Source organism: Cannabis sativa, chromosome 2 (assembly GCF_029168945.1).
Source record: "Cannabis sativa cultivar Pink pepper isolate KNU-18-1 chromosome 2, ASM2916894v1, whole genome shotgun sequence".
NCBI lineage: Eukaryota > Viridiplantae > Streptophyta > Magnoliopsida > Rosales > Cannabaceae > Cannabis > Cannabis sativa.
Genome location: NC_083602.1, coordinates 14,373,303 through 14,390,880, shown reverse-complemented (window position 1 = coordinate 14,390,880; position 17,578 = coordinate 14,373,303). Strand labels below are relative to the sequence as shown.

The 17,578-nt window shown below is 33.9% G+C and overlaps 2 protein-coding genes across 2 annotated transcripts; one reads left to right on the top strand and one right to left on the bottom strand.

Moving 5' to 3' along the window:
• Positions 1-1,838: 1,838 nt before the first annotated feature.
• On the top strand, positions 1,839-9,251 carry LOC115719050 (SNF1-related protein kinase regulatory subunit beta-1). Its single transcript, XM_030647936.2, has 4 exons — positions 1,839-2,385; positions 7,290-7,468; positions 7,606-7,768; positions 8,282-9,251. Exons 1-4 carry the CDS (start codon positions 2,167-2,169, stop codon positions 8,615-8,617), a joined length of 897 nt encoding a protein of 298 aa, XP_030503796.2. The 5' UTR covers positions 1,839-2,166; the 3' UTR covers positions 8,618-9,251.
• A 2,322-nt stretch (positions 9,252-11,573) lies between these two features.
• LOC115719051 (calmodulin-7) lies at positions 11,574-13,549 on the bottom strand. The gene is made up of 2 exons (XM_061110130.1): positions 13,277-13,549; positions 11,574-12,304 (listed from the first exon to the last, which is right to left on the bottom strand). Exons 1-2 carry the CDS (start codon positions 13,350-13,352, stop codon positions 11,931-11,933), a joined length of 450 nt encoding a protein of 149 aa, XP_060966113.1. The 5' UTR covers positions 13,353-13,549; the 3' UTR covers positions 11,574-11,930.
• Positions 13,550-17,578: the final 4,029 nt, after the last annotated feature.

Here is a 17,578-nt window from a genome sequence, read left to right as displayed (position 1 = left end):
GTGGTTCACCTGAAAATAAATCATCAGAGGTGCTAACATAAGCTTTGGGTTTAAATATACCAGCCTTAGCACGGGTTATCATGGGATGTGACCCTTGTGTTCGAGGCATTGTGGAAGTGACACCAGCAGGAGGTATTTCATCTGGTGTGTTGTTTATACCAGCAGCAGCAGAGGGAGATAATGTAGCATTGGGACCTGATATATCAGGAACAATATTAGCATAATCAGTAATATCATTGCTGAGATTAATAGATGTTGGAGACTTGTCTTGTTGGCTGGGAAGAGACGACTAGTCAAGAGAGGCAAGTGCTACAACATGGGATGCTCGATGAGTGGAAGTGACAGCAGAAGGTGTTGAACTAACAGGAAATTGAAGGTTAGGAAATTGTGACCAAGCTTCATTGTGAATGAATAAGGACTGTTCAGCAGCATAAGTGTTTAGGAAGCCATTTTTAAAAGCAAATTCCTTTTCATTGAAAATAACATGTCTTGAAATGTAAATTCTTCCTGTAGTGCTTAGACATTTATAACCCTTAAAAGACTCACTGTAGCCTAGATTGACACATTTGAGTGAGTGAAATTGAAATTTGTGAGTTTGGTAGGGTCTTATACAGGGAAAGCATGCAACACCAAACGTTCTAAGTAAATGATAGTCAGGTTTTTTGTGATAAACTATTTCAAATGGTGACTTGCTGCTCAAAACCGGTGTGGGCAGTCTGTTAATGAGGTAAACCGAGGTTTGGAAGACATCCACCCAATATTTGAGTGGCATGCTAGCTTGAGTTAAGAGAGTCAACCCCATTTCGACTATATGTCGATGCTTCCTTTCAGCTCAACCATTTTGAGCTGAAGTGTGAGTGGAGAGCCATACCTTTTTTGTTGTTAAAATTCTGGCATATAAGACACTTTCAATTTCAAACCCACACTAAAAAGGCTCGCCCAGATCAAATGCAAACACAGTCTCCTCCTCCTCTGTAAGATTAATCTTGCCTTTCATTTTTTCTTTCAACAGATCCATAATGAGGGAGAGTTTCACAAACAGTCAGGCTATGGGGTGGGATGAAATTACAGTAGCAATTACACCCAAGAAGAAGTTTGAAGTTGATTTAGTGGGAGAAGGAAGATGGAAACCAGAAAAAAAAACTGTAAAAAACTGAAAACCTTGACGGACTTCTAACTGCCACAGAGCACTCAACAATAGGTAGACGTTCTCTTTTGGTAAAAGATAAAAAAATACATCAAATTACATTAAAAGATTTGAGCGCGTGAAACTAAAATTAACTAAAATTAATTCACTAGTTAATAATGAAAGTAGCTAATACATTAACTACACTATTTATATTTGAAATAATTATATAAAATACTAATTTTTATAAAAAATATTCAAAATTTTATCTTTTATATTTTTACAGTATTATATAAAAATACGAAAGAATAATACAAAAATTAGATAAAAATAATAATAAAATAATATCAAAGTACAACATAAAAAAAATCATAAAAATATTAAAAATTCTAGGCATATCATATTTTATAATGTTTTTGTCATTGTTTTTATGTTTTTTTTTTAAATTATCCCTTTATGTTTCGTGAAATTTTGTTATTTTAATTAAAAAAAATATATTTTGTCATTTTTTTTCTTCTTAGATAAAAGTTGAAAAGTACAAAAGCGTGAGGTAAAACAAAAAATAATAATATATTAGGGAAGGGGCCGCCCAAATCGGGTCCACATTATCGTTCTCATCTATAATTCTATCCACCTGCTGACCTAACAAAAAGAGCAGGTCCCACATTCATCCCAAACAACAAATTGTTGGGCCTCGTGGGGCCCAATTACACTCGTCATTGTTATCTGATTCCTCAAATAGAAAAAAAAAAAAAGAAAAAAACCTTTTCGTCTCTATCGTATATATACTCGGCCACTTCAATCGGAGCCGATTCTCGGCGATTAATCCCCCGAAAAACCCGCTTCATTCAAACCATTTACCTTCTTTCTTTCCATTACTGTCCGTACGCAAAAACTTACGCGCGACTTTCTTAGAACACGAATGAGGTGAGAAGAAATTCCAAATCTGGGATTGGGTTTGGGTTCCATGGTGGTGGATCTCTGACCGAATTCACACGATCGGAGTTGGTTTAAGAGAGATTGAGGAGGAGGAGGAGAAGATGGGAAATGCCAACGGTCGAGAGGATGGAATCGACGGAGAGAACGACGATCATGTTAATAATCAACATCCTTCTGTGGGAAGATCCAACGGCGAATTGGCGGTGCGTGATAACAACGCGCCCCGTACGGGACGTGTGGCTTCCTCCGAGTTCATGGCCAACACCACTCCTCCTGGGAGTCCCAGGCGTTCCGTATCCCCGATCTTATTCGCTTCTCAGGTTTTAAAAGCTCTCCTTTTTCTTTCTCCTTAATTTTTGATCTCTCTTGTCTTTTCTTTCTGCTTTTGACTTTCATATATCTCAAACTTCATTCGGTAATTTTGATTTTAACTGTAAAATTTGTGATATTATACTTGTGTGTATGTACATACGTATCAATGCGTAAGTACATTTGTATAAGCTTCTATATATAATAACTAATTTTCATTTGTCACTTTAAAATTCAAAGTAGGGCTATTATTATTTTTATTCTTTCCTGGGATTTTTTTGTGCATAGAAACTGATGCAATTTCGGTTAAAAAATTATTCAAATGAGTTAGTGGTGTGAATGGTTTGATCTTTGAAATTAAGTAATCTATAAGCCATGTGTAGCAATGGCTGATTGATGATTTCTGTTATGTTGTGTTTTTACTAAAGATTAATGACTTTCATTGCGATTATATAATTTTTGATTGAGAAATTAGGGAAAATGTAGCTAAAATTTAATTTTTTCACAGGTTTTTAAGAAGGGTTTGTGATATTATGCAATAGTACCAGTGGGGAGATGAAAATAGGAGGAGGTATTATAAGTTTCACTGTAATTTATTTAGAACCCAGACTAAATATTCAGGTATAATAAATCCTATTTATTGGCAGTGCAAAGAATATGTGAGAGAATATGCAAATAGGCACGTGCAACAAAGTAAGGGAAACTTAGATTTATTGGATTTCTTGTCTAAGTTTGAATGGATGAGGAAATTAAATTACAATCCAAAAGTAAAACGTAATTGAATAAAACAGAAAAATTATTTGGTGAAAATTACTCTTTATCAACATAATGATATCATCTTCCTATTGACTGCATATTTATAGAGTGAAAATAAAATTATAAACATTATGGGTAGGGTTAGTAAGGTTTTTTTCTTTTTTTCTGACAGTTTATTATTGAGCTTTGTATATGGTAACTGTATATCATTTTTAAATATTAAATAATAACATTTAGGGCATGTTTGGAAGTGTAATTATTAGAGTAGTAACTAACATTTTAGTAAATATATTCTATTTTGTTTGGATGTGAAATAGTAATTACATATGGCAATAGAGTTATTAATTACAGTGTAATTACATCTAATTCTCTCTAATTACATGGTTCACGTATAATTATATAATGAGACAAACACGGTAAATTGAGTAATTACCTTGAATTACACCTAAATTCTGTAATGGCTTTCCAAACGTACTAATGTTTACTATAATTTAGACTTGTTTTATACTAAAGGATATTATATTAGGCAAGAGCAGGGGGTAGGTGTTTGAGTAAGGTGTCTCTGGGGTTGGATCCCCTGCTAGGACTAAAGGCTATTTTTTTCTTTTTCTTTGTTAACTAAGAAAAGGAAAAATAATCTATTTGTGAGTTTGTAATATCAGATTATGGTGAAGTGTGTTATGTTTTTCCATTTCCAAGTTCCACGTAGCTAAGTTATGTTTGTTGTTTTGTGACCATACCAATAATCATTTGCTGGTATAATTTATTAACTTGAAACATGCTTGCGAGATTTGTTGTTTTCTATTGAAATGAAGCTATATTTTGCAAAATGGATGTCTAGTGGAAAATTGCTGGCCTTCTTATATATTATATGTTTTTCTTGCCATTTGATTGAGATGGATTTCTATTTTACTGCTTTGCATGCACAGAGAGTCTGAATGAGATTGTTTCAGGATCTCTAATTTCTTTTTGTATCAATTTTTTTTCTCCATGTCAGTTTTTTAAGTATATTTTTATGTTGAAAAAGAAAGAAATTAACTTTAATGCTGGCCTGGTAGACCAGCACTAGCTTAGTTTATTACTTAAAAAGGTGATAAGATATTGTCATCAAGTAGTATAAGCCCGTAAGTGTGAAACTTTTATGCATGATGGAAAAAGGACAAAAAAACCTGTAGTCTCATATTCAAAGCTATAGATATGTAGGTCATGTAATTTTTTTCTCTTTGGTTCAATGATTGTTATCTTTAGGATGAAAACAAAGAGATTAACATTTAAGTGGCCTGGTACGCTAACACTAGCTTATTACTTAATAAAACATTTGTGGATATAGAATTAGCCCGTTTAACTTTTCGAAACTATGTGGCACTAGCGTTTCCATATATGGATTATCTTTACGATGTTTAGAAGTTGGATGTTCTCCTATTTACCTTACTAGGAAAACACAAACTGCCACTAACTAGGAAATTACTCTGAGACAAAGGAATGAAACCGCATACTAACTCCCATCAGATTTGATAAGGAAGCTCACCATTTGAATGGTGGAATATTTATAATAGATTCTCAAAACACTCACCTTGAGGACAAGGTAAAAGTTTGGGCAGCTGGTAATGTTACGCCTTGATATTAGTCTCATTAGTATAATTGATTATGATTTTAGAGGTCGAGTTGTCAAGTCTTTAGGTGCTGAGATTAAATGTCTTTTAGTGAGCTGCCTAATAATCCTAAGGTGTTAGTTAAAGAAACAGTTAGGGGTGTGTTAGTATAAATAGAGGGGCTGATTAATTGTAAGAGAGGAATTGATTTGTGCTGTTAAGAGTAAAATTCACTCAGGGAGATATCCAAGTGTCTTGAAAAGCTTGGAAAAATTGTAATTCTTTCTTTGATATCAATAAGAGCTTGGAAAAATTGTAATTCTTTCTTTGATATCAATAAGATTCCTATTTTCTAATTCTTTCTATATTGGAATGGAACAATAGTGTATCAGGTAGAGCGTGTTTATTTTATCAGTTCATTGCCTTACCAGCATCCAGAAATTGGTGGGTTATAGATACTAGGGTTTCTCTCGTTCTATGAGTAGGCAAGAAATGGAGATTCACTAAACTGGCCTTATTTCTAAGTTCTGTTTGTTTATACTAACCTGAGCAGCTGTTTATTTATCTGATATACTATATTCTACTTTAGTTTTTAATTAGCTATATAAATATTAAAAAGAATTCGCAGACACATAACATAAATTTAAGACATCTGCCTTGTATATATAAGTGAGGGCAACTAAAGGGAGAACTATGAAATTTCACAGATTAAAATCACTAGCATTTTGGATTTAGCTAGTTTTTCTTTTCTTGTTTCACTTGACTGTTGAAGAGGGAAAAATAGGTCTTAAACTGAAATGTCATTTAAAATTTTTTAACGAGTATGTTACTCACAGTGTTTTTTTTTCTGCTGGAAACTCAGTGCTATTTTTATTTTTGTTTTTAGTGCTGGCTAATATAACTAAAATATTTGATACCAATAAAGGACAGTGTATATTAACCATTAAGTTTGTGTATTCAGTTACGAAAAAATAAAAGTTGGTGTATGCTTCTTTTTTATTCTTTTGTCTATTCCATTGTAGTAGAAATTGGAGAGCTTATGTGTAGGATATGTATATAGCTAATGTACTGTCTCTTGAATAGCTCGAATGTCGTGAATAATATTTGTCTTTTCTGAATAGCTTTAAACGGTAGGTGTTGTATACTATTTCATCCTAAAATAAAGCTTTTCTTTACTATTTTTTTAAATACTAAGTTTTTGTTATTAAATAGATAAACGTGAATAATTCACATGTTATCTTTCTGTTGAGTACTAATAGGTATAAAACATTAAGTTTTTCATTAGATAGATGTCCACAAATGGGTCACATGTCTTTTAATATCTACTTTAGCTTCTTATAAAAGGGAGTTCTATGTCTCTTCCCTTATCTTGTTTTACTTCATATACTCAATTATTGAAGAACAAAGAATCTATAAGTTTCTCTATATAGATCATGTATTAACTCATATATTAGCATTTCTCCATCTTTATGAGTGCATATTACGTTACACTTGAATTAACATCTTCCATGAATGAGAAAATTAGTAATTGAAGAAAACGAGCAAGGGAATTATATGCACAAAAGAAAGCGAGAAGAAAGACTTGAGAAAAAAAAAGAAAAATAATATACAGCAAGAACAGCACGCAAATAACATCAAAATGAATTAGTAAACACAAAAACCACATCAAGTAAACAAAAGAAATAGTCTCTGTAACTATGTTCATACCACTTGAAATAGGTAGGCAAAACAAGTTACTTTTATGCATTATTATAAATTTTTTTTTTTGCGAATTCATTTTCACATGTACAGTAAGTAAATATATATCACCTATGTATTTATAAACTACTCTTCAGTGTGTTCTTCCTTGTGTACATGTAATAAGTTTTACTTTTATCAAATTGGATGAGTGTTTCGCATGCGTTAAGTAAAGAGAAATAATATCATTGCAACAACATTTCCTTTTCTGCAGTTGTTGAGCACTTAATATTCTTAGTATTATGCTATACCTCGTATACAGTACACGTATTCTAGGAGAAGAGCTACATTACATACCACTTAATTATTTTTAGTTAGTTATGTTAGTAGCTGACTAGATTAAATAAGAGAACGCTGCCTGGACAAATTAATTAAGTCCAAGTTTCTTAAGATTCCTCTTGGTATAAATAGCTGAGTAGAGTTTAGAGAGAGATATTTATGTAAAGTTTAGAGATTTAATCTCTGGTTGGGAGTTCCCAAGTGACTCAAATACTTGGCAATTTTGTAACTTTTCTCTGTTCTTTATATCGATACAGTAATTTCTTCATCTATTGCCTACCATATTATTTGAGCTGGATGTGCTTGTAACTTATAAGATATAATATATATATATACCTATGGTTTTTTCAGCTTATTTACAATTATGCTTGTCTCCAGGAAAATGATAAAATAAAATAAAATATCCTAAATTTACATTGGTGTCATTGTTTAAAAGCGATGCCATGCGAACTCTGTGTTGCTTACTTGATTTATGAGATTAGTCAGTTATGCTCAATCAAAAGATTGAAGATTTGTTAAGTGGTTTAGATTTTCTTTTTGGGAATTCGCAGGTTCCTGTAGCTCCTCTGCAACGAGGTGATGGCACTTCTGTTTTCCCTCAAAGCTGGAACAATGAAACTCTTGAAGTTGGTGATCATCCTCCTGAGAAAGCAATTCCTGCTATGATTACATGGACATATGGCGGTAACAGTGTGGCTGTTGAAGGATCCTGGGACAACTGGACATCTAGGTAAGCGTTGAAATCTAAGTGTGTTTGAATATAAACTACATGGTGACAAAGATGAATTGCGTTATGTGGCCAGGAATCTTATCATATTTGTGCATGAATTTATGCCAATTGCTTATAATATATTTTTGTGGTTGCAGGAGAATTTTGCAAAGATCTGGTAAGGATTTCGCTGTTCTTTTAGTGCTGCCAGCTGGTATCTACCATTACAAGCTCATTGTTGATGGAGAATGGAGATACATCCCAGAACTTCCTTTCATAGCAGATGAATCTGGTGTTGTCTGTAATCTTCTTGAGGTTAATGTATGTATCTATCATAACCTTGGTTGTGCATTTTATATTTCTTCCCATTTCTTTATTATTGTGCTGACTAAAAATGTTTTGATTTTCTATCCTAACCTTGGTCGTTGTGTATGTATAACCTGTGGTAGATTGATGATCTTCTTGTTATGAATTTTTATAACCCAAATTCTATGATTTATTGGGGACCTGTACATATAACCTGATCCCAAGACTTCTAGCTCATGTTACCTAACTACCAGTGTCCTCTTGAGCTTGAAATACAAAGAGTACAATTGCATTACTAACCCACCTACACGGCTATATTGTTTTTGGTGGTGCTTATATTTATCCTAGTCATACAAGTGAACCACACTCTGGTGCATTTGGGCGTACACCAACTTTATTTGTTATGCTACTTTTATTTGTCAGAGAAGGCAGGGGATAAGAAATATCTGTTTGTATAGATTACCTACTCTACTTTGAATTATGTCAAATACGAATTGAATTTTCGTAAACTTTTCCTGCTTTGTATAGGATTATGTACCAGAAAATCTGGAGAGTGTTGCTGAGTTTGAGGCACCTCCATCCCCAGAATCTAGCTATGGTCAAGTATTTCCAGCTGAGGAAGATTTCGCAAAGGAGCCGGTGATTGTTCCATCTCACCTTCATCTAACTGTTCTTGGTATGGATAGACCTAATGAAGCTTCTTCTTCTTCTTCTTCCTCACCTCCTAAGCCTCAACATGTTGTTCTTAACCACGTCTTTATAGAGAAAGGTTGGCCTTCCCAGTCTGTGGTTGCCCTGGGATTAACCCATAGGTTTCAGTCCAAATATGTTACTGTTGTCCTCTATAAGCCCCTCCAAAAGTAAGTTATCCCGTTTTTCGAAACTTACCTCTGTAAAGAAATCTGTTAGAAATGCATTGTCCACATAAATCTGTGAAGCTAATAGTTCGCGTTTTTAGAACAAACAAATTTCGTGTCGTGTTTTTACTGCAATGCTTGATAGTTTTTTTTACTTATGTTTTTCTTCTAATTGGATTTCTGTGTGTCCTTTCTACCAATTGTAAAAGTGTTTTCGGGTCTTAGCTTACATGCACTTTTTTGCTCTCTTTGCTTATTATTTATTTTACGGGGACACAACAATACTATGAAGAAAGGAATTGCGTTCAGAAATGCTTTGAACAAATGTATTAATGCTATCAGAGCCTATTGTGCCTTGAATCGATACCTGATTACACAGATTGTTCAAAAGCTCAGCTCGAAGAACTAACGGTGTTATAAGAATGTAAGTAAAAATAATTCACATTGATTTATTTATTTTTGCTTTTTGATGCCACACCTAAGTTTTTCTAGTCCAGTAAAAGGGTTTCAATCCTGACATGGGTTTTGTTTTTTTTGCTTTTTTTGTTCTATCCTTTTTTTAAATATATATTTTAAGTCAAATTGAGAAATACTCATGTATGTTATATAATGTGGTTAACAGTGCTGTTGTTGTTCTTGTAGTTTCAAGTTTCCATTTAGAATCCCTATAAAAGATTTGTAAGGTGAAAGAAAATTCTGACCGAATATTTCCAACCACCATAACTGTTGTTAATATTTCAAAAGCATTGGTATACCCCTAGGTTGGCCATGCAATAAAATTATCTGAAGTTATTTTTATTATATGGAATATAATCTGTGTATTTGGTTGGTCATTTAAAACATACCAGAATTCATACAGCATAGCATATCGAAGCAAATATATGGGTGTTGAAAAGTACATAGTAGGAGCCATACCATCAAAGATGATAGACATGATCTAATATTTTACTTGTTTAGAGGAACAAACAATCACGTGCTCGATTTCTACGGCTACCTTTCTTGCGATCTGATGAACCCGACCTTGATTTTCTCACCTCTTCCATCCTCTTCTGCCTTTTTCTGCAAATAATATATCAATAGTTAGCCAATTCTAACAACAATTTTTTTTTTCCTTTTCTTTTGCCTCTGTTAGTATAAGTTTTGGTGCATTTTTGATGAAAAATAAAAAAAGAAAAAAGGAATAAAATTATGGCACATAAAAAATCGTGCATGGAAAAGTGTGAATTGGTTATGTAATTTATGAATGATGAACAATCTTGTTTTGTTTTCTTAAGATAAGACCAATAAAGGGAAGGAATAAAAAAGTGAACGAGGTTATGTGAACTCTGCAAAGATTTAGAAACTTGAAATTTTTCTCAGCTATTGGGAAATACACACCTTGAATTTTGATAAGCCATCAAACGATTAGATATAGGAACTGCTTTATAAATCAAGCAGTATATTTTTTGAAAAACACGCAAGAAAGTGTTTAAGAAATGATGAAATAAGCAAATGTTAATTGGCATAGAAGAAAGACCCATATAGAAGAAAGGATGTTAATATGTTAATAAAGTGTATAGAATGCATGTAATGGGAAAAAGAATTATAAGGAAAGCATTATATAAGATAGCTGGCGGCCTAAATTCTCAATTCCCAAACTGCGACAATAAGAATAAGAGACTTCCAGTACAAATTATAGTGTTGTCTAAAGATTAGGTACATATTCTCAACTCCACTTTGTAAAGCTAATTACCAAGTTTGTGGACGTGCACATGTAACATTCCTAAAAATATTATTCTCTGAACTTTTGAGATAACAAGAAATTCTAGTGACACTAGAATCCTTTTAGAATAAAATACAAAATTCATACTAAGTTTTAGTAAAACTGATAAAAACCAGAAAATTGTAACATTTGAAGTATCATTAGCACCAAAACTTTCTCATGTTTTACTCGTATACGAACAATGTGGTAAATAGTTTTTCCTTTTAAAATGTTTCACTTTATCATTCTTTGTTTTATTATTCATATTTCTTTGTTTGTTTTCAGTATATTGAAAAGAATTCCTTTTATATTTCAAAATAATTTCTTAAATGACTTTAGCATCTGTAAAGCAAATGACAGCCACAACCAATGAATCACACAGATGAAATCTACTAAAACATTTAGACTTCTATGTCCCACTCTAAAGTTATTCCAGAAAATTTAACGAATAATAAACCATTTTTTTTTTTTTTTTGAAATGGGAATAATAAAACCATTTGAAAATTTCTATTTTACAATATTATTAGAAGATGCCATTTTTATTTTCTTTTGAAAGAAAAAGATGCCGATTCTAAGCACTTCAACCGCATTGCAAAAAAAAAAAAAAAAAAAAGAGAAAAAGAAAAGAGAGAGGAAGGAACGTTCTCGTTCTCAGTCAGATTGAGAATACAAGTTGGGGTTTGACCGAGTTATTATAACGACAATGATCGAAACCTAATTTGGTTAGAATTAAAGTTTGATTAAATCACAAATTAATAACAAAAGTGACAGTTATGAAATCTCCTAAGGTAACTACTAAGCTAATAATACCCAAAACTGTACTAAAGTAAAACGAAGGTACCAAATATGGACAACACAGTCGATAATAGTTTCACTTGATAATCGTTTCAACTTCCAAAGATAAACTGAAAAAACAGAAACATATTACCGGTTTGAAGCTCTTCCATGCATATGACCAGAAGTTGCACACCTCTTTTTCCCATTTTGCTTAATACGAGACACTATGTTCTATTAAATTAATTTCAGTAAATTTCTTGATAATTGATTTTGAAGTGGACGAAAACGGTTAGTTACTTACTTTTTCAAAAAAAAACATTCATTTCAAAGTTTAAACATGCTATTTATATAGAAAAGATACAATCACGTATGTTTCCATAACCTGGTGGTTGTGATGGGATTAAAAGGAGTAGACATGTTATATCATAAAATCAGAGATACAAAGTTTAAAGAATATTGACGATAAAAGTCAACCCATAAGCAAAATCATCAGATTCACCCCAATTGTTCTAGGTTTCACAATAATACCAAAGGTAGAGAAAGACTGGCATACAAAATTTAAAAAAAGACTACCAAACAAACTAGTGAATAGACACCAAACAGGCAAAAACAACTAAAGAAAACAGTACCATAAAATAATGCAAACAAGGAAAGAGATAATAATCAACCAGCCAAAGCTAGTACCCTGAATGATGATGTCTCGGCAAATAGAAATCTCATTAAACTTATCTGCCCTGTTCCCCTTTTTTTTTTTTAATGTTTATACTAATAAATGTTGAGTTTTTTTAGTTAATGGGGGTCCTCACTTGGCCATCATGACTTTGACAAACTCCTCGTAGTTGATCTGACCATCACCGTCAACATCTGCCTCGCGGATCATCTCATCAACTTCCTCATCAGTCAGCTTCTCACCAAGATTTGTCATGACATGGCGGAGCTCAGCTGCAGAAATGAAGCCATTCTGGTCCTTGTCGAAGACACGGAAAGCTTCCTTGAGCTCCTCCTCAGAGTCTGTGTCCTTCATCTTCCTTGCCATCAGGTTAAGGAACTCAGGGAAATCAATGGTACCGTTACCATCAGCATCAACCTCGTTGATCATATCCTGAAGCTCAGCCTCAGTTGGGTTCTGTCCAAGAGATCGCATGACAGTTCCAAGCTCCTTGGTGGTGATGCAACCTATAGAAACATTAAGTAAAATGATTATATTAGCTTTGTATAGAGATAACTAATAGGTCTACAAATAAAACATTAAGGTTGCATTCATAGAATATCACTTGATCAGATCATTGTCTGAATTAAGACTAAATCTAAAGATGTCTGTGATTGGAAACGAAATCAAACATCAAAGCACAAATCATGGTAGAAAGTACAACCTTTAATCATATGAAACGGACCAGTAAATCTTGATTTCGTATCCAACACACACCAGCAAATCATTCAATTATAAATCAAATCAAGTCAAAAGACGTAAACAAAAAGCAAACTGTAAAAGGATATTGAAAATGACCATCTCAAACATAGAAACAATGTGTACTCGTACAAGAAAAAGCATGAATACCACAGTGTATAAAGTATATCTTAATAGATCTTAAAAGTACCCATAATCACATCAATACGAGACGGTGAGAGTTTGTTTCAACCTATTTTGACGTATTAGTACAAAATACCAATAATTAAAATTCACCAAAAGTGTCAGACATCACAGATAATTATCAAACAAATCAATCACCATTTTTTTTTCTTTTGTCAGGATTTACGACACCAAAATTAAAGTCAAAAAGATGAATCGAAGATCGAAATTAGAGAGCAACCCAAGTCAATGAACGAGAAAGAATTTTCAAATCCATGATAAAATTCTGAAAACATATCAAATACGATCTGAGTATAAATTATCAAAACAGATCAAAAAGTAAGCAACCCTAAAATACAAACGAAACAAACAAAACCTTCGGAAACGGGATCTCGACCAGGCTCACAGCCCAACAGAAGAAAAAGATACATGAACTTGGCCCTAATGCAACAAATTTATGAAATAAAACCATATAATAACAATAATCAAAGTAGTAGGAAAACAAGTAGATCTGAGAATACGTAGATAAAAATTAAAATTAAAAGTTGTAAAAGAGATAGGGATCTGAGAAAAGAGACCATCGCCGTCCTTGTCGAATAGGCTGAAAGCCTCCTTGAACTCGGAGATCTGGTCATCGGTGAGTTGATCGGCCATTGGAGAAGAGAAATGAAAGGGAAAATAAGAGCGTTAGGGAGAGAGAGAGAGAGGTAATAATAATAAGAGTTATTATGTTGAAAATTAAGAAAGGTGTTGATGGTATTTATATATCTATGATAAAGGATCTCTATGGTCCACAACGGCATCCCATTCTCTCTCATCCGCACGTATTCCTTTTCTCCTTCTCCAAATTTTGCTCATCTTTTACCATTTTGCCCTTTTCTTAACAAAGATAATTTGAGATGTAAAACCGGGGCAGATCTATCGGGTCAATCTTTTATGGTCAATTCGAATTTTCTCATTAACTTTTTAGATTTTAAGATTTTTTTTTTTAATTTCATTCAAATTTTATTAACCAACCTCTAAGGTAGTGTTTGTCCATGTATTATATTGTACTTTATTAAACTTTGGTATTAATCAAATCATGTTGATTTTTATGGTCCAAATTAAAATAAAAAGCAAAAGTAATTTTATAAAATTATTTTAGAAAATCACAATCTAAACTTTAAGTCCCACGATCTCAACATATTTACATAAATTACACTACATGATAAAGAATGATTTATCTCTTGTAGCATATTAAGATATCCTTGATTCTTTTCGAATACACAAACAAACATCAAATCCAAATCTTTTGATTTGGGAAGAACTCACAGCAAAGTGTTCCAAAGTTTACGAATTGAGTTTTTGTAAACTTTTCTCGCTTTGTATAGGATTATGTACCAGAAATCTGGAGAGTGTTACTGAGTTTGGGGCACCCCCATCCCCATAATTCTAGCTATGGCAAAGTCGGCCCAAGCATTGGGCAGCTTGGACCATAAAACAAGGCCCCTTATTTTTGAAGGCCTGTTTTTTTTTAAAAAAAAAAAAATAGAAGTGTTTACTGAGATTTTCAGAAACTGAATCAATAATAGATTAAGCTAAGGAAAAATGGTTAAGAAATAGGATTCTACGTGGTTGGGCATTAATGAGCTTTAATCCATAAGTCAATATTATTGAGCTCTTTGGCTATGGAGTGTTTTACACAAGAATGTTCTTGCCAAATTTCTACAGAGTGTCTAGCCAAAATTTGTAACCCTTTGGATGAAGGGATAAAGCCCTATTTATAGCTGAAGTTGAGTTCTCAAATAAACCTAGACCCATTAGGGTTTGCATGTGTAAATAAGCTCACTGGCGGGGTAAAATATATTATAATATTGACTTTGGGTCGGGTAGGTGAGGCCTAAATTTAAGGGATTTTCTTTGTCCGGTATAGCTTTATGGTGACATGTGTCCATGCATCGCCAATAATGTACAATAAATGTCAAAGTAGTGAACGTTGGGCAAAAGGTATGTTACTTTTTCGTGTTGTGCGCCTTTCTCAGGTCTGACACAAGCGACACCCCTAATTCTGTGGGATTTGGTGTCAAAAAGGTGCCACGTAGGATTACACCCGGACGCCTCCTCGACTACTCTTTTTGGATTTGGTTGCGTCTCTTCGATCTTTGTCTCTCTGGACGAGAGTCATCCTTCCAAGACCAAGAAGGCGTGGCTTAGTTAAGGCAGGGTCATAGATGAACCTGGACTCGTGATCCGGCTTCGCTTATGGGCTGACCCATTTCTCTGTCTAGGCCTGACAAATGGGCCCGTGAGTTGATTTTTGGCCTTGGAAGTTTACATGTCATGCATCCATAAATACGAATAACATTTACCCCCAAGCCTTTAGGGCTTGAGATTTGTGGAGGATTGCAACTACCATCTGCACTTGTTGTGCTACGTGGGGCCAAAGCAGTTCATGCCCTTTGAAATTTTAAGGCAAAAAATTATGGACGTATGTGGACCTTTCAAATTTTGTGAGTGGAATACACACGTCATTGATTCCTTGGTCCATGAACATCACGCGACTTGAGGGAGCGTATAAGGTCTCGGGTAGTGAAATGACAATTAGTCATGTTAGTAAAGTTTCCAAGGAAAATGTCATGCCCCAGGGCTATACTGTCCAATCGATCCATAGAGCAAAGTCAACCAGGAGAATAGGCACCGTGCTCAGGTATTGGAGCCTAATGTTTGGGGAAGGAAAAATTGCCCTAGTATTTCAGTTAACCTATGCATCAAAGTGGAAGGCTAAGATCCCGAAGACAACATGTCAACAACGGACCTCTAAGACTGTTTGAATGCAATGAGGGAAAAAGCAAAGTAAGAAAAATCCAAGCCTCACTAAGGAGATCTCATGAATAATATAAATGACCAAATTTGAGGGTGTGACATCCCATATGACAACACCAGAAGGCTGGAGGATTAAATCGATGCCTTAACCAAGATCATGGATTGTTTGGTCTGCAAGCAAAGTGGTAAGTGTCTGAGTCAGAAGACGAAGACCTGGAGCCATGGGTCAAAAGAATTTTAGAAACATCATTGCCAGCATGCTTCTGCATGCCCTAAATGGACTTGTACGAAGGCAAGATGGAGCCCATGGTTCACCTATTCCGGTATAATAAGTTGATGCAAGTGGCGTGAGTTAGTGGATGGAAAATGTTTATGTTTCTCCTTCACTCTGTCAAACTCCACTGAGGATTGGTGAAAGAGGTTGCCCTTTGAATTAGCCTAGAACTGGCGCGGCCTACAAGCCATTTTCAAGAAACACTTTATAGCCACCAAAGATTTTGACATAGAGGTTTGTTGGAAATTATTTTACCAGGATCTTAGATCTACTCACAAGTATGTTGATTAACATCCTAAATATGAACTTCTAAAACGATTATGAAATAAACACATATAAAGTATGAGAAACCTTACATTGGGTGCAGCGGAATAAAATGTCTCCTTCCGTTCAGATCTCTAACCCTTGTATCCTTTCTGTCACAGAGTATTATCAAGATCTGAACCTGGATCTCTTTCTCTCCTTCTTTAGTGCTGAAACTCCTTCTTATTGAATGTCTTTCTTCACGATCTTCCTCACTATGATTGACGTATCACTTGCTGTGTGTGGGCACTACTCTAATCACTAAGTGGTTCGAAATTTCAAGGAAGAAGAAAGAGAAGAAGTGGCGGCTAGGGTTTAGAAAGAGAAGGCTCAGGTTTTTCTCTGAAGGAAAAAGTAGAAAGTTAAGTGTAAATTTCCTGAAGCCTTCACTATCTATTTATAGCATTCCACTAGGGTTAGGTTTGAATTATTTGGCATTAAAATAATGAAAATATCAGATGATAAAGCCTATAAAAGTGGCCGGCCTAGGCAATATAGATTTGGGCCTCACTTTTTGCAATTTTGGAGTTTTATCATTTTTGCATCTCATTTTCTCAAAAACGCCAATTTTCTAATTCAACCATTTAAATGCCAATTCTAACTATTTAATAACTATAAATAATTATTAAATAATACTGTCATTTATCATATTTATTAATTGAACCATACAAAGTATCATAATTAACAAATATGCCCCTAAAACTCTTTCTTTACAATTTCGCCCTTACTTAGTGAAAAATTCACAAATAGACATAGTCTAAATTGAGAATTATAATTGATTAATTAAAACCAATTATATGAGTCTTACAAGCAATATTATCTCAACTAGTGGGGGGACCATGGGTCTATATAACCGAGCTTCCAATAAGCAGATCAAGAATTTATAACCTAAATTCACTGACTTATTAATTCTTCGTTGAATCCACGCATAGAACTTAGAATTGCACTCACAGTACATAGAATGCTCTATATGTTCCACCATATAGACACATCATTAGTTATCCATTGTTATAATCCTAATTTGATCAATGATCCTCTATATGAATGATCTACACTGTAAAGGGATTAGATTACCGTTACACCCTACAATGTATTTTATCCTTAAAACACTTAACCCCGTATAAATGATATTTCAGCTTATGTGAAATGAGTACTCCACCATTTATTTTCGTTTGGTCAAGCTCGAAGGAGATCATCCTTTACTTACTATTCCCCCGATAGAAGTTATAGATTCCATGTTTATGTTAGCGCTCCCACTCAATTGCACTACCGTGTTCCCAAAATGTACGTATCACCCTGACCCAAAAGTAGGCTTAACTAACAAATCAAAGAACACGAATAACCTCTTGAGATTGAGCCTAATCATAACAGGATTAAGATCATTTGATATAGGATTAACTAGGAGATATTAACTTGAATAGATATTACGGTAAGTTTAATAAATCTAAGTCAAAGTTCAATATCGGTCCCTTCCGATGCATACTCCATGCATCCAACCTGA